The sequence below is a fragment of the Anabrus simplex genome, chromosome 12 (genome assembly GCF_040414725.1).
Source record: "Anabrus simplex isolate iqAnaSimp1 chromosome 12, ASM4041472v1, whole genome shotgun sequence".
NCBI classification, from domain to species: Eukaryota; Metazoa; Arthropoda; class Insecta; order Orthoptera; family Tettigoniidae; genus Anabrus; species Anabrus simplex.
The window spans coordinates 59,553,502-59,579,384 of NC_090276.1; the positions used below are offsets into that span (position 1 = coordinate 59,553,502).

Genomic DNA, 25,883 nt, shown 5'->3' on the forward strand with positions numbered 1-25,883 from the left:
CGCTTTGTAAAATGGTACTAAGAAACACACACATCAGTAAATTCATTCACTGAAGTTAGAAATTCACATTTTACATGAATAAAATAAAACACTAAGAGCAGAACTCACAAGCTCAATTATTGTGGAGCATTGACGGCTTCCTCTGCTTACTGTTTTTATTCTCCCTGCTGGCATAACTCCTGTTCTTCATCTGCTTTCAGCACTTATTTAACACGACATTGCAAATTGTAGACAGTAAACAATCTGTCAGGCCATTGTTGTCACGCCCACAATGACGGCGTTCAAACCAGAACTGTTGATTGTCATCTCTTCCTAAACCAGCTCAGGATAAAGAAAGCAGAAATTCTTTATCGTTTTCACAATCCAGATAGTCTTCATACACCACTGTTCTGCAGATTGCACTATTAACCCACCTCTGAAGTTCTTCAAAATAGAGGTCATCTGTTTCATTACTCTGCAGGAGACCTAAACAGCTTATCCTTCTGGATATTGTTCTTGCTGCATATCCAGAAATGTATATTACTCCCTGACATCCTACAATGGATTGGATTTATTGGGGATTTATTGAACTATACAGGCCTTCGCCCAGTACGAAGTTTAATCTGTAATGGCCTAAGCCTACGAAACCATATATAAACTTATGAAAATCCACAGCCTTTTTCCAGTCATTCGACCGTATCAGGAATGGAATGAAGCCCCCCATCTAGCAGCGAGAATAGGAATTGTGCCGGCTGTCGAAGTTTGTAACACTCCTCTGGGGCAATGATTAATTAATGATAAATGAAATGATGAGGAGAGTGTTGCTGGAATGAAATATGACAGGGAAAACCGGAGTACCCGGAGGAAAACCTTTCCCTCCTCCGCTTTGTCCAGCACAAATCTCACTTGGAGGGACCGAGATTTGAACCACAGAACCCAGCGGTGAGAGGCCGGCGCGCTGCCGCCTGAGCCACGGAGGCTACTATATATAATCTTATAAACAAATTAATAACACGTTAAGAATAGACAGCCAGTAGTCAACACACTACCAGAGTGCCGTTGGCCCTGTGAATGAATCTGTTCCATGGAAATAAATATTGCACGGGCTGTGGTCAATATAATAGACTCATCACGCAGTGACCATCGCCTGGTGACGCCCGATACGGTGAGGCTGCTCCCCGCAACAAAATGGGTTCACCAGGCAATGCCCACCGCGCGCCTGAATGTGGTGCAAACCAGAAGTACGATGATCTGCCGGGGCTTGCTAGGATGCTCACGAGACTATACTAATGATGATTAATAACAAAGGGAAGACTAAGGGATACAGTGGAACCTCGATTCTCCATTTTTGGAGGGACCACCAAAAAAAACGTACAACACGGGAAAACTGAAAATCCGGGAATGAATGGACCATGAACAATTTGGCTAAACATCACAAAAAGGAAATATGTATACAGTACTTAAAATCTTACAGACACTCCTAAACCAAACCAAACCAAACCAAACCAAACCAAACTACAGCCCCAATGGTCTTTCCGCCTACCAAGCGACTGCTGCTCGGTCCGAATGCCTGCAGATTACGAGGTGACGCATGGTCAGTGTGACAAATCCTCTTGGCTGTTATTCCTGGCTCTCTAAACCGGGGTCGCCTTCTCACCATTAAATAGTGCCTCAATTAAAGGTAATCGTAGAATGAGTGAACCTGGAACTAGCCCTATCGAGATAAAAATGCCTGACCTGGCCGGGAATCGTACCTGGGTCCTCCGGGTGAGAGGCAGGCAAGTTCGACCGCAGGGCTGGCTTCAAACATTAATTACCGGTACGCGACTTAAAAGTCTCGATACTTTAATTCAGTTTTACCGGGGAAACTTCGCCGGTTTCCTCTGAAAACTTCTTTCAGTTCAGCAACTTCGATCGGGCAAACTGTTCGTAAAACCTCAAAACATCAAGCCAAACAATCGACCACAAGTATTTTTTAATTCTCTAATCTAATAAAATAAAGCACATTGGATACAAAAGTGCCCAACATGATGGCGAAATCCCTTTTTCTTTAAATCTTCCATTATAATTTGGTCACCGGTATACTGTTCGTAGTCATTTTGTGGAAATCTTGTACCGCGCAAATTAGGCCTATGTTGAACTCGAGAATATTGTTTCGAATGTAAGTATCGATTCTCAAGTTTTCGAATGCATTATATTCAATTATGTCCGTCACTAATCACGATTAAATTGGAAAGAGAAAAAGTATCATCAAAACTTCCGAATTTACGGTTATTCGCGACCTTGACCTCAGCTGGAAAATGCGCTCGCTGTCCAAGTTGGTACGAGTGCGAAATGATGCAAAGGTTTTTACATGTAACGTGCGCAAATACGACTGCGATTTTAACATTTTAACGCAATAACGTGAAATTCCTAGTCTTGCATTTAGGACCAAAACAGTAATAGGCAATCCCAAAACCTCCCATGGCTTTTTATGTATGTAAGAACATCTGTTCTGGTCTCGATAACGTAATCGTATGCGATAATATTAAAATAATAAATTTGTGTTACTTTGTTTAGATTCCTGCCTGAAAGCTCAGTGACTATACAGTGCCCTGAGGGAAATGCCGAAAACCTGTTCGGCGATACACTCGAAAAAAATAAAAAATAAAATAAACATCTAACCCTGGACATAATGTAGATGCTTTGCAAGTACGAACATTTGACGAAACTCGTTCTGTCTTCAAGTAGGCCTAGAGCTGTCGAAATGCGCTCTGTCTCCTTCCAATTGTTGTGGACACTCTCTGCTTTGTGATTTCGATTCTCTAAACAATACCACCCGAATGCGATGCTAAGATGGTCCCTAATGCAAGTTCACCGCCGATCGCTTTTCCGCTTTCTCAAATTACCGCAATGACTGGACATTAACACCAAGATCCGCAAGTATGCGTTGACGTCCTTTCGTTAGATACAGTTTCTTGAAAAACGCGTGATCGAGGATTTAGCGTTGATGGGACTGAAATTTCTGAACGGTTGGTACGGGAAATCGTTTCTTCGAGGAACGGATAATGCGGGATTTTTACAACGTGATTTAATTAGAATGCTCGCGGGACCACGTAATTTGAACGGATAATACGGGAAAACGTAGCTTCCGGGAACGTATAATCGAGGTTTTACTGTAGTAGTATAGCTCTTCCCAGGTGTGCTGACTACTGCGGCAGCCTGCATAGGTTACGTAACATATAGATATGCGACGTCCGACCTTGTCCTGAATTTACTTTGTCTGGGTCTGCCAGTCTGGCAATAAAATACCACACCCAGCAAACCCCAGCAAGATCACGTCTCCTGCTGAGTGTTCTTGTTTACTCAGGGCAGTCCTCCTACCATTTAAATTCTTTTGCACATTACATTCACATAACACCTTCACTGTACTTGCTCAATCTGCTGAGCTGTGCTTACCTCTCTTTCTGTTCTGCTTAATACTCCAACTCCTCGCACACTTATGCAATAAGAAAACACGCGCTGCATAATGCACGATCTCCAACTCACCAGGTAAAAAATTTCTCAATACTGCTTGCCCGTAATTCTAGATACAACACCTATCCTAATTACACACACTACAGACCAATTACAACTTAAAACCTCCACACTAGAATTTTCTTCATTTCTCTTAATCATATTTCCTCAACATACATCACCTTAAATTTCAATCTATACAAATGCATACCACCATATACCAACAACTACACCTCATTCTCATCCTCTCTCTAACTGCTACCAAGTATTGCAACGCCTGTAATAATTACACACACAAATTAACATGATAAAAATGAGTCTACCTTCTTTCTAATTTTTCACTTCAGTCCCAACAATTCTAAATCCTCGATCACGCGCTTTTCAAGAAAGTGTATCTCACAAAAGGACAGCTATGGCATATTTACGAATCATGGTGTTAACATCTCGTCATTGCGGTCATTTGAGGAAGTACTGCACTGGAAAAGCGATCGGTGATGAACTTGCATGAGGGACCCTCTTAGCATCGCATTCGGATGGTATTGTTTAGAGATTCCTCGGAAATCATTAAGCAGAGTATGTCCGCAATTGGAAGGAGACAGAGCGCACTTCGACAGCTCTACTTGAAGACTGAACGAGTTTCCTCAAATGTTCGAACTTGCAAATCATCTACATTATGTTCCGGGTTAGATATATATATTTTTTTTATTTTTTTATTTTACGAGTGAATAGCCGAACAGATTTTTAGCACTTCCCTCAGGGCACTGTATAGTCGCTGGGCATTCAGGCAAGAATCGAAACTGTTCCTTCGTAAGCAAGTTAAGCAATACAAATTCAGTATTTTAACCCTCGCACATGTGCTACTCGCGCGGGCTACATATGAAGCCCAAACTGAAATTCAATCTGAATGACTCGTACGCACTATTTTTAAGTTCCTTTTGTGATAATACCTTAAATAGAAGTATATATAAATATTCAAAGCCAAATTTGAAGACCATATGTAGGTTTTCTTTTGTCTAGAAGAGGAAATAAAAACCCTTCAAGAAAAATTTGGTTGGCATCTCACACTAAGAGAAATCTTCCATGGAAACATAAAGGAATTGCACTTTCAACCCTTTTGTTTCCAGACATTTTCTCAGGGTATTAATTTACATATTCACAAATTAATACCCACATAACCTTAAGCACCGTATCAGAAAACCAAAAAAAATTTCACTTGTAGAATATCAACAAAGCCGCCATCTTTAAACAGTTGACAACTGACACCAAATACCACAGCGGTTACAGTTGAAAACAGATAACTACTGATCAACATGGGGACTGCCTTAACTTGGCATGTCAGCCACTCTCTTCCAATAACTTCCAAACCACAACTTCAGTAACTGACTTCACTGTCAAGATAGTCTCTTTATTTATATCTGGCCAGATTTCTAGAAAGATACATTAGGAAAAAATACTACCTTCTTGATTATTCCAGAGTGTCCAATACATAGGAATAGTGTACTGAATCCTCTCAATCATTCTCGTCTACCTATACCACTCTGGAAGTTAGTGTGTTTCACGATTATGGTTTACAATTATTTATATATACAGGTAAGAATAAATTATAATATTAATTTACAGGTATTTACATTAACGGAACTGATATCAATGTCTGTGTACAACATGTTACAAATCCTCACACACAATACGATCATTCGACTACGTAAATAAATATAACACTAATACTTAATGACATAACCTCACACACAACGCGATCATACAAGTAATAATAATAATAATAATAATAATAATAATATTCGAGCTCGATATTTGTGTTAGTTACCCATGGGTGAGAGAATATTGTTTTCAAGTTATACCTGTTATTGCACTTGCGTCAGTAGGTGCAAGAAATCCCTGGCCCTTTTCTTGCTTTATTGTAATATTTTACTAAAATATGCATATTTCACTTGTTTATTGTCCAAATTGAATAATTCTTTTTATGTTTTATTTGTAAATTCATACTCTAAAAGGTACTAAATTCAAAAAATAAGTAGTCATGAAGATATAGAATTTTCTAAAATCTACTGATCAAATCAAAGTTTTTATTTTCATATTTCCTCCAAAGAAAAAAAAAGAAAAAAGGTAGCTGGCCTCCAACCATCCATATCACTTAAAGGAACATTTAGGAATGTACAAAACCACTACATTTCAAAAGTTTATTTGGAAGAATAACATAGTTACTGAAGATTAAACATAAACCAGCTACAGTAGAACCTCGATAATTCGAAATGGGTTAATTCAAAATCCCGTCTAATTCGAAGAAGCTCTCATTCCCGGAAACATGAGATACAGTTTTGCATGTAATTTAAATTGTTTAATTCGAAATACGGATAATTCGTAATTCGAGGTACAATGTCGGCCCCATTACCTAAATTCAGACTTTTTTTTCGAAACTGCCTTTACATTTTAAAACAATAGTATGTTAGAGTAATTTCAACTCGAAATGTATCCGCTCCGCGTCATAATAGAACACGCGTTCCGGAACGTGGAAGGGTAGCTTTCTGCACTTACACTCACTTCGGTGGGTCTACAGTGCGCTTCATGATTGCTAAGTTGAATGAAATCGGAATTCTTTTGTATTCAACCTTTTAAGGAACGCCGTAATATCACGCAACAGGCACTGTGCGGAAAAACAGAATCCGTGAACACTGGCGATGCCGACAGTTGACGAAAAAGCGTAGCTCGGATAATAAATTCGTAGACACCGAATAATATTGTCATTGCCGGTGAAACTGCATTGCTTTACTTTAATGCAAGCCCTAACGGTCTTATGGTTTTAAATGGGTCATAGTAGTACGTTGCAATGCACATGGGATGGAAGCGAGAAACTTTATCCCCTAGTCATAGAAAAATACGATAAACCACAATGTTTTAAGGACGTCGCTCACTTTCCATGCTAGTACAAAGCATCTACAAATGGAAACAGTACAGAAATCCAAAAAATAATGTATTTGCACAGCGGGACCAGCATAATTTATCCTCGTCTTTGAATTGTGTGATTTTTTTTTTTTTCTCTTTTGTTTCGTGAGGTTATGTTTGTCTTTGCATTATTTGAACGTTGTAAATGCACCTTGTTGGATACATTTCGGAAATAGTTCTTTTTCCATTGCATTTGAAAGGTTTAAACTGTGAATCGAGGTGATTGTATGTATTAATGCTTTGTGACCCGGCAAGTGTTTACATTTCTGAAGTACGAGAGAAGTGCCATGTCGGGAAATCGTACAAGGATAGAGTCATAGGAAAGTTAGATTTTAAGGGCATCAGGTACTTCCTTTGTAAATACAAGGCATCTAAAATGCGTAAAGTATAGTAATCCAATTAATAAAGCACTTGCACATGGAGCCAGCATAGATTTCTCCTCGTCTTTGAATCGTGCTTTTTTTTTCTTTCTTTCTTTCGTTGCGTGAGGTTATGTTTGCCAGTGAGATATCCGAGTGCATTACTTGAATACTGTAAATGCACCTTCTTGGATACATTTTGGAAATAGTTCTTTTTTCATGGCATTTGAAGGGTATAAACTGTGAATCAAGGTTAACGTTTAACATTTGTGCAGAGGGTAGCATAAAGGGTGCAATCCCTTTTTGTACTTTGAACATATAAAAGTAGATTTTTTTTCTTTTGGCTCCAGATTTTTTGCTAGCTGCACTACATACACAGCAGTTTCCTTCCTTTTTGAGAGACAATTTTTCATAAAAGCTCTTTCTATGCAACACGTACTGGCGTCAAGATTAGTCTAGATTTCGGTCGCTTCTTTCTGCTCTGTATACTGTACTAAACGTTAAGTGGTTGATATGAGTAGAACATTTCTTCCCAGTTAATTTGATGTATGTTAACGCGAATATTTGAGAGCGTATTATATTTTTAAAACATTATTTACGAAACATCTGTATATAAGGATGTTGGGATTTCTTCCACTTATCACCGACGTCCGTATATACAGACACTGGGAGCAAAAGGGTTAAATTTACTTCAGAAATACCTACATTAGATTATATTTGCATTATAAATAAATAAATAAATAAATATAAACGGTATCAAGTTAAAATCTGTCTTAGTGTTTCTGTGAGCATTTTAATGAATTTGAGCACTATCAAAGAACGTATTTCTGTAGTATTGGTAAATTTTCACATTCAATCTTGTCTCTTAATTGACCTATATAAATATTTGTTTTGTGGTTATCATATTACATTTCTATCTATAAAAATTTCTAAACATTAAAATTCAGTTTTCACAGTACGAGCACTTCCTTTAGGGCCAAGAAAGCGCAGGATAAAATTATGGGCTCTTGTACGCACATTAGTTCATGGATGATCCCTTAGCACTTGAAATTGTCTTTGGCAGTGAACCATCTGGAATTATTGCTGCCGGTACTTGCATCGTCATTTGTCGCTGGACACTCAGGCGGGGAATTTTCCTCACTACTTGTACCTCCTTCAGATTCAGTTTGGTGTATTTCGTGTGTAAGTATATCGTATTCACTATCATCACTATCACCGCTAACAATACTGTCACTACTTTAATCTAACCACTGACTGATTTGAAAGTCATCTACTTGCCGCCTGCGCAGTGTCGTTTCCTTTGCTCGGTCATTGTCAGCACTGAAACAGCAATTCTCGTGTGGGTTATTATTGTAGCTCAGATCACTTTTAATCCATCTGGCGCCTAAATGTCGCACATAGTCAAGCCACAAACACACTCGCAAGTTAATTCCAACATTGACAGACAGCTATAAAGAGTATCATCATTCCTTGCAACGAATGCATTCTGTACTACAACGAAATAAATAACTGGGCTACACGAGTATCCAAAGGTTAAGATTATTGTACACGATTGTTATTGAAACCAGAACACATTACAAGTGACTATTTTCATATGCATCAATGTATATTATTGTAAACAATTAGTTTTCAAAAATAGTTTTAACCCTTTGCAGTCCAATTTTCTGTCACATGTTACAACAGTCTGGTCCAAATTAATTTTGCACATTTTTACCTAGTCATATTATACTCGGAACTTTTATTAGTAACTATAATTATAATACTATTATTATATTACTTAAACCTGAGTCTAGTGAGTTACTTACGGATTTACACAAAAGTCATCAGTGCAGGAGTGAAAAATAACATAAAAAACTTAAGTGGATTGATGCAGCTAGGAGGAACCTACGGTCCTCTAGATTCCGGACCTGAAGAATAACTTAGTCTAGCAGGCTCACTATATCACGAAATGTTACATTCCAGTAAACACTACTGTCATTTGCATTCCCATTTGAATGTGCGAAAGTATTTTCAGCATCACTTTTACTTGAATGATCAACACTGACCTGAGAAGCGTCGTCATTGCCGCCTGCAGTATCCCCTCCTCCACCTTGGTACATTACCTTCGTGTGTCTTCTTGTTTTTGTAGCAGTCATTAGAACTTCCTCTTCTGAATCTTCAGAAACAGCATGTGATGGTCCGTGATCATTCCGTGCTTTTTTATGCCCAGGTCCAGTCGCTGAAGTTTCACTTGCAATGCTGGAGTTCACTACACCCTCATCTTCACTTGACATTTCTCTAAACTTGTTAAATTCAAATAAATAATCGTCACTGCTGTCTAAATAAATGTGCGTACGTATTTCTCCTTCATTCATATTTGCCGCTTTTATATCGCAAATTCAATTCAGACAATTCGCATTCACAGATAAACACGCCTAGTACAACACGTGTGCACACTACTCAATGTAAACAAAACACAGCTTACAGGTCGCGGGTAACCATGACGATACACGGCTACGTACATCTCGTATTATTTCCATGCAGATAAATGCACAGAAATTTGCTATAGGAACATCATTGATATCGATCAACTTCAATCAGGTCCAAAAAAAACATTAATAAACAACTTCTCAAATAGAACGAAAAATAATGTTGAGGTGATGTTCAACCAGTTACAATAAACCGTGAGAACCAGAGAAGGTTAATATAACATCCACTTCAGAACTCTGACCTAGATTATAGAATTTATGGCTGATGATGCCTGCAATGACAGGTTAAACATGTACCATTATATGCTTAAACCTTAATATCATGATTGTATCATAGTCATAAAGACTTCAAAGTATTGAATAGGTGATTCTCAATAAATTAATTGTAAAAAAAAGTTTGAAATACCAGAACAGATGTTGCACCTTACATACATAAAGCCATGGTAGGTTTTGGGATTGCCTATTGCTGTTTTGGATCTAATATAAGATGGGGAGTTATCACTTTTCTCTGTTAAGACGTTATAAAAATCACATCATTTATTTGCGCACGTTACATTTATACACTTTGTATCGTTTCGCACTCATACCGACTTGTACAGCGAGTTCGCTTTCCAGCTGATCTCAAGGTTGCGAATAACCGTAATTTCGGAAGAGTTAATGATATTTTTTCTCTTTCCATTTTGTGATTAGTGACGAGCAGAATTGAATATAATGCACTCGAGAACTTGAGAATCGATACTTGCATTCAGAACCATATTGTCAAGTTCAACATAACCTTCAAAAGTCGATGTAGGCCTAATTTACACAGTACAAGATTTCCATAATCTGGCTGCGATCAGTATGCCGGTGACCAAATTACAATGTAATATTAAGAAAAAGGGACTTTGCAATCATGGTGGGTGCTTTTGTATCTAATGTGCTTTATTTCATTAGATTAGAGAATTAAAAACTACTTGTGGTCGATTGTTTTGCTTGGCGTTACGGATATTAGATTTTTCAAAGTGTTTGGGTGATCAAAGTTGCTAAACTGAAGAAGTTTCCCCAGTAAAACTGAATGTAAAGTTTCAGGATTTTAAAGTCGCGTACTGGTAATTAATGTTTGAAGCCAGCCCCTTCCCTGCCTCCCACCTGGAGTACCCGGCTTCAGTTCCCGGCTAGGTCAAGCATTTTTACCTGGATATGGGGGCTGGTTCCAGGTTCGCTGCTTTTAAGATTACCTTCAATTGAGGAGCTATTTAATGGTGAGATGGCAACCCCAGTGTAGAGAGCCAGGAATAACGGCCGAGAGGATTCATCACACTGACCGTGCGTCATCTCGTAATCTGCAGGCTTTCGGAGCAAGCAGCAGTCGTTTGGTAGGCTGAAGGTACATTGGGGCTGTAGTTTGGTTTGGTTTAGGGCTGTTTGTAAAATTATAAGTATATGTATTTTTATTTATTTTTTTATTTTTTATTTTTTTTTTTTTTATTTTTTTTTTTTTTTTTTGTGGTGTTTAGCCAAATTATTGGTGGTTCATTCATTCCTAGATTTTCAGCTTTCCCGTGTTGTACGTTTTTTCCATGGCCCCTCCAAAAACGGAGAATTGAGGTTCCACTGGAAATCATCTTTGGTTTGCGTACATTAGAGGCATGATTTTTTCACATTAATTTTTGAACGATTTTGCGAGAAGGATACTAATTTTAACGTTATTTTGCGGAATATACATTGCCGTTTCGCTTTAATGAAATTCTAAAATTAATCATTGTTTCCTTAGTTGGTTGACTGTGGAATGTCTCCAGATCCTATCCAATAGAAAAAAAGAAAAATCTTTATCAGAAAGATGTCTTAGAAAACCTATTCTTACTGACACTGATCGTTGAGGTTTAATTGATAAGGCTGTAAATATCTGGTACATACTTTTGAAGCCATTTCCGGACTGCAGGGTCGTCTACCTTCTCCGGTGGGATGTTGGCATCCGTGTTGTTTCGTGAATAAATTCTACTTTTCACTCTTAGCTTTCTTTCGCATATCTAATGAGTAGAGCCCAGATTTTCTTGCACTATCAAATCTCAAAATATGCATGCATTCATGCACTATCATATGGTAAAACATGCGAATTAAACTGGAAAATATGCACCATCAAAATTCAATTCCTTTTGAAACACTGTACAACTACTAGCGTAATTTCTCCAAATTGTGTTGATTTAAGCTCACCCATTTATCTGTCAGCACATTCTTACACACAGAAAATGAACTTTCTACGTCACAAGAAGTGACAGGTGCATGCTTAAATGAAGACATTTGGGACAAAGTGAAGTCAAATTGTACGTCTTTTGCATTTTCACCACAATGCTTCTTATATAAGTTTGACGAATTCAAAGTCAGGATTTGAAAGGATCATCTTGTTCGACCTATCTCTAGCTGCCGCAGCTACTTCTCCGTGCGATGATTGCAGATACTTTTGATTGCCCTCAATAACTGGTAAAGATTGTGTGCTGCGATTACAAAGACATGTAACGAGTGAGAGTTCTGGGTAGGAAATTCCAAAATAACAACTGAAGAGTGTTCAGTGCAAAACCAAGGTTTTAAGCTGCTATCTCAGTTACGCGCGTCAGAGAGGTGTGATACGAGTTTTGTTTTATTCATCTAACATATACGTCAATGAGTAATACGCAATTTAAGGCCTCTAAAAAGTACAGAGATTGACGTGGGGACTTCCAGCTTACATCAATGTTTACTCAAGCAATAGTTAAGAGAGTGTTTAATTGCTTTATACGACCTCTACCGTATGTACTAACTTTGGCTGTAGGACATAGTATGCGAGGAATACATTCTCTGCATTTCTCAGTAATAGACATACTGTATAATGTGGAAAAAGTGTCCCGAATGCTGCACACCAACATTCATAAAATGCACTAGCCTGCAAGCTAACATTATATTTGTTCTAAAGTCAGAAGAAAAGTCATGTTATGCAATATTAAACGTCCAGATATTCGCTATTAAATCCAAAATTTTCAAAATATGCCTTATGCATGAATTTTTTCCTAAAAAGGCCAAAACATGCAAACATGCACAGAAAAAGAACGGTTATTTGGAATGGTTAGGCCATAAAACGAATATCTGCAAAGTTTGAGGAGTGTAACTAGCTTATTTAAAAACATGCATTTGCATGTAAATCCGGGCTCTACTAATGAGAGTTCTATTGTTCCCGCCGTTTCACTGTTGGAGTGCAAAATTCACGTTCTGAATGTGTTCCTTATTTGTAAAACAATGTTTTGACACAGCATCTTTTTTTCTCCCACTCGATACGAACATTACAAAATTAACACATTAAAATATTGCTTTCCGATACGTATAAACTTTCACTCGCAAACTGTTTAGCTCTGCTGAGCACCGTATCACTTGTCAAGCGACCCATCTTCGCTACTGTCTGTGATCAATTTCTTAATGTTACCACCGGTCGAGTCGGCTATGCGGTTAGGAGCACGCAGCTGTGAGCTTGCATCCGCAAGATAGTGGGTTCGAATCCCACTGTCGGCAGCGCTGGATATGGTTTTCCGTGGTTTCCCATTTTCACACCAGGCAAATGCTGGGGCTGTAGCTTAATTATGGCCACAGCCGCTTTCTTCCCACCCCTAGCCCTTTCCTATCCAGTCATCACCATAAGACCTATCTGTGTCGGTGCGACGTTAAACCAACAGCAAGAAAAAAATTACCTGACCACGAAGCCGAAATACACCAGTCATTTGTGCTGCTGGTAGACGTCATTAGGGATTCCAGGATTGCACAATGCCATGAGGAAACAGGCTGGGGGGGATTACCAGCCACCACAAGAACAACATTCCAAACATTTCGTTTGGCAAGAAGCCTGGGGCCGACCCTTTTCTTTGATGCCATGTCTTAGATTTTCCAGAACATTAATGATTACATATTTCTTTCCTGTTGATGAATCTTTGTTCGCTCTTCCTTTTCATACAGATTTTGCTGTAATGTCGCGCTTATCGCGAAATGATTGAATTTCACTTTAAAATGGCCTTATCGCTTTAATTCGTGAATATAGTAGCCATATTTTCTTAACCAGAAACGTATGATTCGTAAAGATATCGCAAAATCTCTTCAAAATATTTTGTTGTTGTGTTTATCGTTAATGTGAAAAAATCATGCCTCTAGCGTACATGAATGCTCGAGTAAGAAGGTTAGTAGGAGCAAAATATATATACATTTAGGAAACGGACAGTGAGCAGTAACTTTCAGTGTAGGATAGCATACACACAAAAGATCTATATCGTGCGCATCACACAAAACGATGTCTACCATTCAGCCTTGTCGACTGGTGCAAATGGATTTTTTAACCCCTAATGCCTGTCTTCTACAACGACAGCCTGAGCGCCTGCGGTTTCCCCACCCACATGGTTGACTGCCAGTTATCCCAAGCCATGAACTCTGTCCCTGGACGTCCTAAGCAACCCAACCCCGTACCCTTCATAACCAGTATCATCCTGATCTACACAAAATAGATTGCTTTTTGAAACAAGCATTCAGTCTTCTTACATCCTTACCCTACATTTGTCATCATTTTCCGCAAAGCCCCACAGTCACATTGAGGCATTCACCTAACCCCAAAAACTTCCTCGCTCTCAGTGAACAACACAAGTCTTCATACCCTTCTGACTGTTTTGCCTGTGAATACAGTTGCTGTAAGACTTCCTTTTAACATCAAGCACCACTTTTAGCAGCATCATTGCCAATAAGTCTTGCTCATACAAGATCGTTACAATTCCTGTTAATCCAAAGTCATCAACCGCTTCAGTGCAGACTGTGCCCAATTTTCTATATTGATGTAACTACCAACACTCAAGCCAAATGAGTATGCGGCCACAGCAAGTACCTACTAAACACCTAACATTGATCTTCCTGTCTCCATTCACACCTGGCACCATCAAACTACGTTTCACAGTTTAACTCCTCAAACATTTACCCCCCTCCCGCTTAAAGATTCCTAAGTTGATGCTCAGGTCTAGAGAAGCACCTGGCATTAAAATAAGGCAACCGCTCCTGTCTGTCTTTCTCCCCACTACCTTTACCTCGCACTGAGTCTACTTTAAGGTTAAGTCAATATTCCACCTTTGCAATACCAAAAGTTTGTCTAATTATTTAAACAACATTATTTAAAATATGACGGGACATGTTTCGTCTAACTTGTAGACATCATTAGCCGTAAAATATTCAAGAAAAGGCACAAAAAAGACAAGGACAGAATAACATATTGAAATAAAGCGGGTTGCCGAATACGTCAGTTAAAATATTGAGGCTGTTCTAGATTGTTCCTTAAAGTATACGTACGACAATACGGACTTTGCAATGAAATTTATTTTATGTAATATTGAGTCTACTTGTCAACAACTGCAATTATGAAGACTAAGTCAAAAATTTAGGATGTTGGACTCGACGTTGCTGGTCCCTTCATATTTTTTGTCCTGCATCGTAAACAAGTCCCAGAGGGCACATCATATGTTTTCATCACCCCGGACTTCCCTTAAATTCAGTTATAGAAGACTTTGAAACTCGCACGCCACTTCCATTACCTTCATTTTAATAACTGTGATCCATTGAGTAACCCTGGGTTTTTTCCTCTTGTACAAATTTGGTAACGAGCCGTCTCCCTATGAAGGTTAGCAATCCAGTTGATGGTGATAACTCGCAAAACAGGGGCTCGAAAGATTTCAATGGAAGTTCGTCCATACCAGGTGTTTTAAGCCTTATGATTGTGTTCAGTTTTCATGTCGGTCAATCTCGGAATGCTTTTCTTGATGTGCCGGCATTCTTAAACTTTTCTTCTTCTTTCCTCCAATTTCATACTCCAGGTACGCTCTGAAACACCCAAGCATTTTTTGCAATCTGTTGTACACTTGACTGCTTGCAAATTGGCCATTGCGGAAGGGTGTGGGTTGTTTTTTTTTTCCTCCCCAAAATCCTCGTATTTGAAATAGAATGAGCATATTATGCAGGTGGTAGGATTACAACTAGCATCTCTTCAGCCACCGGCTGTCTACAGTTCAGGAATATCCTCGTTTTGAGAACTTATAAAATTAACTTCAGTATTACCCTGCTTTTATGTTCCTGCATTTTACATTTTCCTGTCATCTACAACATTTTTTGTTGTCCCCCTCTTAGATTCCCTATGCTAGCAACCATTTGCTTCTGCTGTTTGAGGTGGGAAAAAGTAGAAAATGGAATTGCAATCTATAATGCTTTGAGTGATGATCAAACTGGACAGCACACACTTCGCGATAACACATGGGCAAGTCGACAAATGTACGCAAAATACATGACTATTCTGAAGAGCCTCCCCAAGAAATTAAAAGAACTTATTATTAACAGAGAAAGAAAAATTGTGTGTTTGATAATTCTATAACCTTTCTAAGAAAAACCCAGATTACACAATATTTTTAACCACCTACTGGTATCCTCCTCTTGGATGAATAGAATTACAAAGGCAGTGTATTGTCAACAGTTAATTTGCACTCAGCCTTTATTTGAGGTAAGTACTGTAATAGTATTAAGATGAAAATACTTCATAAATTAATAATATTCGTTTGTGTAATATTTACGCCCTTTCCCAGAGGTTTTTTTAGATAAGTAAGTTACCCACAATTTACACTTTCCCTCAGTTTACGCCAGTATTCGTTGGGTCTCTTGTTGAATGTAAAAGGGGGGGGGGGGTGTAATACTGTATTTCTTTGCCATCCAGTTTTTTTGCAGTTGAATCTGCATTAATACTATGTTTTGCCTTGTGTTAAACTGCAATTTCAAGTACGCCTCATCTTAGTGTCATCTTCATTTTTTTGCGTTTTCTCGTAACCACATAACCTCGGATGCTTCTATTTTAAGATCCAACCAGCCTTTGGACTGATAACATAACACAAATATTGTAACTTCTCCTTTTTCCTTTATTTGACTAAGTAATAAAGACGTTCTCCTTTCCATATGACCTGCCAAGTCTGGAACAGTGGCCAGAACTGAAAGCATGAACGAAATGATACCAATCCAAGCAACAATAGATCGTAAGTCACATTTTGGAAGAAATCTTCTTAGCACAAAAAAATATTGGATTTATTTATGACCTTAAGTGCAGGTGGCAATTCCAACTGCAAAAGTCAGTACAGTTGACAAACATTGTATAATCAGTCCGATACAGTACTTTCCCTACAATCTTGCAAGGTACTTAAGGATGACTGCTAGGTTGAAGTAAATGAAGTTGTGGTGAACTTCTAATAACAAACTCTTGGTTGAGCGTGCTCCTTTGTTCGGCAATGGGTTACGCTGCTCCCTTTTGAAAACGCAGTGTAGATTAATAGGTTCTGTGTTGTAGGTGGGTTTTTTTTATTTAGCTAGGTTTTCCCACCACATCCCCACCCTACCTGTGGGCTTTTTCTGTTTTCCTTCCAAAACTTAACTTTCTGATAAAAGTTATCCACTATTTTGTATACGCTTCAGGCGAGCATTTCTGGGTATATTCCCACAAGTACTGAGGCTGCACAATCAATTTTAATCATGGTGGTGATGACTTTCTGTGAGCAAACCGAATTATTGTTGTCAATCACTATTGAGAACTGCTCTCATGTAGAATTATGGTCCAAAGAAAGTGTCTAAAAGCTAACGCTGTTCTGTTCCGAAGAGCCTTGCCCTCTTCGCCCTGGAGGGATGTCTTAAGATGATGACTGGTTTTGTTGATGTGACCAACCAATGAGAGAGAGGCTAGGGAGGGCTCTGCCGCACTCCGGCCTAACTTGTAAACACGCAAGGGGCTCGAAGGTAAATCAGATACCGACAGCATGCTTCTGCTGACAGACAAAGACAAGGGGAATTTTTTTGTCTTACACAGAAGTCTGCTTCACAACTTCCTGATCCATTGAACATAGGTCTGAAAATATCTGAAAACAATACATATACATGTCTTTTACAATGCCTAAAGTGTTGCTATGTTACCTTTCATGCTATAAGTTTCTCGATGTAGGTATGTTCAAGATCACGTTGCTGATTAGCTGTAGTGCTCCATTTCTCCTTTTATATTACCTGTCCTATACATTACAACCTAAGCTCGTACATTACTGTATTCTCCACCTCAGTTAATTTAAGTATGCCAGTACATTCCATCTACATTATATTTTTTATTTGTCTGCATTTCTTTTCTGTTCTCCATGTTTGATTATGTGAATGCTAATTTGTAAGTACAGTATTGGAAAGGAACGAACAAGTGACTCCAGTTCTAATTTGATGTACCAATACTAGTAACTATCATATTTCCATGTTAAACCTGTATGCTTGGTGTCCTTGATTTGCTGTAGTTTCAATATTATGTTTTAGAGGAGCAGGATTATTCTGCCATTGGGTATATCTTATGACCAAAACCAGTAGGAGCAGCATTTGATTCACAAGCCAGTTACTTCATTGTCACTTGTGTAATATACTATTGCACGTTTAGATTCCATTAATAATTTATAGAAAAACGAGTAATAAAGCCTGTTGGATTGAATACAATAGGCTCCAGGAAAAAAACTATTCTTTACAGATTAACAGAAAATGCAGAAGTGGTTGTCTGTTTTAGTGATGTAGAAAGAGGTATTGGTATCATTTTAAGTGCCTTGTAGACTGCGTAGAGGAAATAACATTCTTAAAACCTGTGTTACATCACAGTTGCATGGACGATTCATTACGACCATCCAATGTTATGTCACACATCATGACTCTTCTTATGCTTGGTTCCGCTTGCAACAGAGGGAATGCATGTAGTAGCTATTGCCGGATGCTTTCCAACCCCTGGGAAGTCATGCAGCGGTCTTTTCAACTGTCTCTTGTTGTATGAGAGTTTTTCCCATCCACCACATCTGCTGCTGGTTGTTGTCGTTGCCACCCACCCCCGTACTCTGCATTTCGATGCTATTCAGTGTAGCTTAGTGTCTATGCTGTTGCTATGGATGTTTGAGTGTGCGGTACTTATGACGACAGGTGACTACTGGTGTTAGTGAAATTGCTATCTATTTCACAGCATGGGACAGTTAGTGTATAAAAATTGCTAGACTTTTTTAAATGTGTTTTGAGTGCAATGGAGAGAGAGAGAGAGAGAGAAAAGGAATGACCCTTTATGAAGACTACATGTTAGTGGTAGGAGGAGACTCTTTGATGATATAAGTGATGAACAGTGTGTAGAAGAAGATGATGATGATGATGATGGCACTGATGGTTTTGTTGAAGTGAGTGATCACCACACAGATACTGAGGATTTATGCAGATACTGAAGATGAGAATATGAATGAATTAGAGGACAGGGCTGTACTAGAACTCGTTCCATTACCTCGGTTCACTGGAAAGGACATGCAATCTAAGTCGAATGTGCATTGCACTAAGTCTGCAAGTCAAACCAGGAGATATATCGTATCACACGTGCCCTGGTCCATTGAATTTGGCATGTAATGTAACTTCTCTCATTGATACATATGTTGCTGTTTTTTTTGTTTTTTGTTTTTCCGAATGAAATGTTGGACAAAATTGTGTTACACGAAATTGTATACCAGTTGAGGGCTACTTTACCTTGCAGGATGTCAGAACTCCTACACAAATATAAGAAATTTATGGTCTTGTGGCAGCATAGGTGTCGAGCTTTTTGCACTGTAGTGAGTCGTGGAAGATTTCAGTTTTTATTAACTGCTTTACGTTTCGGGGATTTCAAGAACTGGAAGGATCAGCCAAAAGTTGATAAATTCACAGCTTTTAGAGAGGTGTTTGAGGAATTTGTCAAACACTCCAAATCATATTACTCTTTGAGTGAATGCGTCGCGGTAGACAAAGTGCTTGACACCTATGAGAGATGCTCCTTTTTTCAGTATGTAGGAGATAAACTAGCCAAATAAGGACTAAAAACATATGCACTTTCGCATGTGAGGACAGTCTATACAAGCAATATTGAGGTATATACAGATAAAGCCTGACGGACCCAATGAAGTAACAGTGGAAATGATGTAGTGGAGAGGCTAGTACAGCAGTTTTCTAGCACTGGCCAGGATGTAATCGTTGACAATCCATATACGTCTGTACTTTTTGTCAACAGTGTTTTGGCTAACCATAGACTAACTATGGTTGAAACGATAAAAACAAACGACGACCCCTTCCTCTTTATTCAAACAAAATTGAACCATAATGTAGCAGCACATTCAGTTTTGTAAATGTGCCCACATTTTTGTCATATATCCGTAAACATCGAGTATTATTGTTCTTATCAAGCCTGTACAACAGTGGTGAAATTGATGAACTTGATGACTCAGTAATGAAATATTGATTCCTTGCCTGTATATACAAGCCCAATTGTACTCCAGTGTAGTATGGACATTCTAGAATGTTACACAAGGAAGTCTTTATTGTATGTGTCCATGTACTGTCCTATCTGTTTACTTATCATTAGGATTTCTTCTTGCAGTATTATTCTGAATCCTTCAGCAACCTTCTTTGGTCAAGAAGGAAGGAAGTCAATTTGTTATACACATTTTTTTCAAAGTATATTAAGTTGAAATTGAAATGTTAGCCACTGTAAGTCGGTTTTTAAGTTTATTTAAAAACGGATAGCCTTTTCAGTTTGTTCTAAATCTCATTTGGCTATCATATCAGTTAAGTGCAAATAAACAGTCTAGTCACTTGCTTTGATGTGGTTTATCAGAGATTTAACACACAATTAGCGACCTTAGGTCGAAATTATCACCTCGGTAGATCTTGCATTACTGTTAAAAATGAATGCATTGACTGGACATTATAGCGTTGTGATGTGAAGTATATTCAGTTACTTCTCTGTCTTATTCCTCTTACATAATACACTGCAGTCAGACCTATGTTCAGAAATACTATCAGTTTGTGTATCAGGTCAGGAATGTTATGACGTAGACTTGTGGATCACACTTTTACTGTTATAGGATAGTTTACATGTGCTTGAAATTGGATACCACTACTTGTTAGAAACAAAGTAGTTTTGATATATATGATAGCTCTGTTCATTTTTTAGTATAACTTTCAAAGAATAAATTGAATTGTAGAACTTAGTGACTTTTTTTTTCGTACTATACAGCATGTTTCAAAAAGGACTTTACAAATTCGACAACTCAGTGTTTTTTATTCATTTCACGTACAGACATGGGGTTTTCTTTTTCTTCTTGACTGCCAATAGATCAAGTTTTGACTCGCATGATGCATTAGTACAGAGTTGCGCCACTGCAAGCGCTAGTGGCAGTTGCAGTAAAGATGGCTGCCTTTACCAGTCTCGAACGCTGTTGCTGTTTGTTTTGGTTTGAAGAGGCGAAGTATGGTAAAGATCCTCCCAGTAGGCATACTATTTATGAGTGGTATAAGTGTTTATCGAAACTCGATGTTCGGTAAGCCATAAGAAATCTTCACATCGTCTGCGTACGTCTGACAGTGTCGTAGAGACAGTGAGATGATGCTTTGAGCATAGTCCTCGAAAATCGACACGGGGTGCTTCTTGAGAGCATGTGTTGAGAAAACGGTTGCATCACAAACCATACAGGTTTCCAATGGCACAGCAACTAAAACACACTGATAAGATTACTCGTAAGGACTTTTGTGTGGACATGTAACATCGGTTGGAAGAAGATGAACATTTAATTTGAATTATCTTTAGTGGTGATTCGACTTTTGACTTAAGTGGTGAAGTTAATAGTCCTAGAACGTGAACGTGATAGCCAAAAATTAAACTTGTTTTGTGCATTGAGCAAGAGCAAAGTTTACGGGCCTTTCTTCTTCTATAAGAAAACTATCGGCCTAATCGTGTACTTAGATGTGCTGGAAAACTTTTTAATCCCCTAGATTGACGTTGATTATCAAGAACACAGCGTACACTTTATGAAAGGTAAGTGGATTGGCCGAGATACGCCAATTGCATGGCCCCCATTCTCACTGGACCTGACACAGCTTCTCTTTTTTTTTTTTTTTGGTGGAGATTCGTCAAGGATACAGTGTTTGTTCCACCCTTACCAGCTTCTCTACTAGAACTCAGATGTAGAATCTGCATCGTTATTGAGTCACGCCTGACATGCTGCAGCAAATTTGGCAAGAAATAAACTTCAGATAGACCGAGCTCGATAGCTGCAGTCGCTTAAGTGCGGCCAATATCCAGTATTCGGGAGATAGTAGGTTCGAACCCCACTGTCGGCAGCCCTGAAAATGGTTTTCCGTGGTTTCCCATTTTCACACCAGGCAAATGCTGGGGCTGTACCTTAATTAAGGCCACGGCCGCTTCCTTCCCACTCCTAGCCCTTTCCTGTCCCATCGTCGCCGTAAGACCTATCTGTGTCGGTGCGACGTAAAACAACTAGCAAAAAAAAAAAACTTCAGATAGGTTTTGTGCCCCATGACCGATGGAGGTTATATTCAACCTGTTTAGGTAAAACTTGATCTATTGTCCGTCAGGATAACACCAAAATCATGTCTGCAAGTAAAATGAGTAAATATGAGTTGTCAGAGTTGTAAAGTCCTTTTTGAAACACCCTGTATTTTCCATTGTATTGTTAGTAACTGGACTGGTGTGGCAATTTAGTTGACATTGAGGAAAATTAAAGTAGGCTAACATATATAGCTGTTTATAAGTAGCTGAAATATTAACCATTTATGATGCCTCTTTGAGAAAGAAAGAAGGTACACATTCATATTACAGTAGATGCCCTTTTAACTGGCCTGTTTGGGACCAGACCTGTGCTTAAACCATCAGTATTAAAATAAAGTGTCTATCTAACAATTTATAGTACTATATTTCATTTAATGTGTTTTGCCATGTTTTAAACACATTTCAGAGCATTTTAGGCTGTATACGTTTTCTTTAATTACCGTACTCTTACAATATTACAAATTCTTTAAATTTGGAAAAATAATATGAGAGTGCAATATGTATAGTGGCTCAAACAAAGAATGAGTGCATGGTATTATATCTTTCCCCCATTTAATATTTTATCAGGCTTAATTTTGATCATTATACAGGGTCTTTTATAAAGAATGAACCAATTTCGTCAAGTTTTCTTTTTCCAACAGTCGGTAGTACAAGATTAAACCTAAGAGACATGTGTTTGACTGATGTTCAAGTTTAGCCCTACAAGTGTTCAATATGACCCCCACCAACAGCACGGACCACATTAAGGCGATAGGACAATTCATCTCAAACGCGTTGCAGCATATCACGATCCACTGAGTTGATCACGCGTATTATCCGCTCTTGAAGATCATCCAGTGTAATGGGTATTGGCGGAACATAAACTTGTCCTTGACGTATCCCCACAGGAAGAAGTCGCAAACAGTGAGGTCTGGGGATCTGGGAGGCCATGCGAGTAGAGCACGATCCGTAGCAGTGTGTCGACCAATCCACTGTTGAGGCTCTGTTTCATTCAGAAATGCCTACACTAGTAAGCTCCAGTGGGGCGGGGCTCCACCTCGTTGGAAGATGAAGTTGTGAGAGTGTGTTTGCAACAAAGGGAAGAGCCAGGTCCGTAACATTGCGATATAGGTTTGTCCTGTGACAGTGTTGGTGTTGAAAAAGAATGGGCCATAAACCCTCACATTACTGACCGCACAGAAAACGTTTACCTTGGGAGAATTCCGTTTGTGCTCGATTTTAGCATGTGGATGTTCTGTTCCCCAAATCCAAACATTGCGACGATTGACACAGCCATTGATATGGAAGGTTGCTTCGTCACTAAAAATGAAGTACGAAAAGGTGTCTTCATCATCATTTTCCATGTTCAGCATCGCAGCACAGAATTCCATCCGTTGCCCCTTGTCAACATGTCTCAGTGTCTGAACCAGCTGAAGTCTACGGTTTCATTTGCAGGCATCTTTTCAGGACACACCGGATACTGGTACTGCTCACCTGACGCTGACTGCGACCTTGAGATGTGGATTTCCAGGGGCTGACAGAATGTGCAGTTTGCGGTCGACCTAGGCTTTTTCCTTTGCACAAACTTACTGGAACTGTTGGAACCACCTTCGGATGTTCTTGGGAGAGGGCCTGTACGCGTCGTCGTTAAATCTCCTACGGAACTCGCGTTGCACCGTGACCACAGACCCGGTCCATGCGAACGCAACAACACAGAACACTTTGTGCTGAGGTGTTGCCCTTGTTAGACTCACGCGGCAATTAAGTGAGCTCACTGCTGTGTGCAGATTGAATGGAGACGGGGAAGGGGAGGGGAGGGGAGGAAGGCACGGAGCACTCTTACTACTAATAGAAATGTGAGGCCACGCCCTTTGTAACAATATGCTACTCGTTCCGCTGCGTGGCTTGAGTATGGTGCAATAAGCCTTCAAAATCGGTTCATTCTTTGTGAAAGACCCTGTATATTAAAATATAATTCACCTCCCATGTAGATTCAAACCCTCTGGATATGCACAACAAAAATTTTTCTGAGGAAAGTGTACATGCAAAGAATTTATACCATAATTCCTTGCACTTATTTTTAAAATTTTGTTTTTTAAAGTGACTTTACCAGCTGGGTTGTCTGCCATGGTATGAAATATTAGATCCAGTTCATGTTTCAACAGCTGTATTTTTTACTTCATAACACAATCACTTAATCACTAAAGTAAAATTCTGGAACAAAACAAAATCTGCCAGGAAAACATCAAAAACTATAAAGTCAATAAAACAAATTTTAACACGTGAAACTGAATTAACTTAAAAGTAATTGTAAAGTTTTCTCTGTCCAATTAATTATTTTTTTTCCAGAAAGATAAGGTACATAGCAGGCAATTCTGTTTGCTGTTTAATATATTCTACGTTCATGGCAGTTGAAAACTGAAGAAAACATTCAAAAGGTTGGCCAATTAAGGGGGCATCCATCCATTGAGTAGTAGGAATTCTCTTTTAACTCTTCAAAGAAGGGTCTTTCCTCTTTTCCAAGATAGAAAGAAAAGTATATCATGATGTGTTCTATGCCTAACAAGCAAGCACTACGAAAGAACACAGTTTGATTTATTTATTTCCCTCCCCCCTTTGTTACTACTACAAACATTTGTGTCAGTATACATAAGCAGCTTTTCTTTTGCTTAGCTTTTGTGATGATTTTGATCTTAAAAGATGACTTACAGACATGTCGAGCAGTTTCACTGGTTCCTTCAATGGCCTGTTGCACTATATCTTCCAAAAATTCCTGGAAATTGGAAGTAGTTTAGAACTACTACTAACTTTGTTCAAGAATACACAAAAGTGTCTGAGCTAAATGAAAGGTTGTTTCATATATATAATGGGTCTCTTCAAGAGTATGTAACTAATTTCAAGCACACAATTTATATTTTATATACATTTTATATATATATAGGTTTATGAATTAATTATTTCTCTTAAACTAAAGTTGTTTAAATATCAAGATGATTCTCTGTTATTAATTTCAGTTTTTAATTAGGGTATATTTTTTTATAATAAAACAATACGATATATATTTAGAATCTCTTTGGTGGTGCGAGTGTATTTTTTTTAAATAGACAATTAGTTTAAGGAGTTAATGGAAAAATTAAGATTACTTACTTGTATTATTTTTATGCATAGGACCTGAAGGATTTTATGCGCCAAGCTGGTGAAGTAACTTATGCTGATGCCCACAAGCAACGCCGAAATGAAGGGTAAGGAATATTGTGTGCTTCTGTTTTCTCTCCACCTACAACTTCACACTTTTAATAAAAGAGATTTTATATTACTACAGGCCAGATATCTATGCACAATTAAACAGGATAATTTTTTTAATTTTGCTGTCGTATCTAAGGGGAATTTTCCTGAGATATTCCTGTGTTAAGTTACCTGTCTGTCAGCGAGGATGTTTTTCATCATGAAAAAATGTCCTTTCTACCTTGCATGATATCACTGGCACATGTAAAAGTAAATTAATACCTTTTCTAGATAAGTTTTTTTCACCTGATGGATTTTTCCAAATTGGACAGATTTACATCCAAGATTTTTATTTAATGCCCAACTAAATTTATCAAACACAATTCTAACAATAACAGAGTTTCTGAAACCCATTATCTGAAATTTGATCTGTCAGAGAGCGAGTACTAAGAGTAGTTATTCTGGACCTCCGATTTTGACGTTAACAGCTGCTTCAAGTCCAGTAGTTGTAAAAAATTCCATTCTCGCAGTGTTGAACCCCAGGGTAGGTGGTGGTAAAGTGGCCTCAGCCATAACCTTTCCATTTGACGAGCTTTGATGGTTGGTTAAACGGAGAGACCAGGTAATCTATTATAATTCCAAGCTCTCGTGAGTGAGGTTTTGCTTACATTCCGTTCGGGCAAGGAACAGAAGTGCGGCATAATCCCGAATACCACCCACATTTTTTTCCCCAAAATATTGATTCTAAATCGTGGGTGCGGTTCGTATTCAAGGCGTTCGTTCTCGTAAATATTTAGTACATTTACATGGAGCATTGAAATAGATATGAATATGGTTACCCTACTCAATATACCACGCGTGAACGGGCAATCCGGTCTTATTGTGTTTTAATTGCATTCTAGAAAACAAGATCGATTTTATCTCAATATGGTTAAAGTGGCATGTAAAAGCGAAATGTAAGGTAATGAAATACAGTAAATCAAAGAATATGGGTAA

The 25,883-nt window shown here is 38.5% G+C and overlaps 1 protein-coding gene across 7 annotated transcripts in view; it reads left to right on the top strand.

The window, feature by feature from the left end:
- LOC136884042 (serine-arginine protein 55) overlaps positions 1–25,883 on the top strand; it is a 190,094-nt gene that overhangs the window by 139,662 nt on the left and 24,549 nt on the right. For all 7 annotated transcript variants that reach the window (XM_067156065.2, XM_067156068.2, XM_067156061.2 and 4 more), the window contains one exon: positions 24,831–24,904. In XM_067156065.2, coding sequence (XP_067012166.1) covers positions 24,831–24,904 — 74 coding nt within the window. The remainder of the gene's footprint in view (positions 1–24,830; positions 24,905–25,883) is intronic.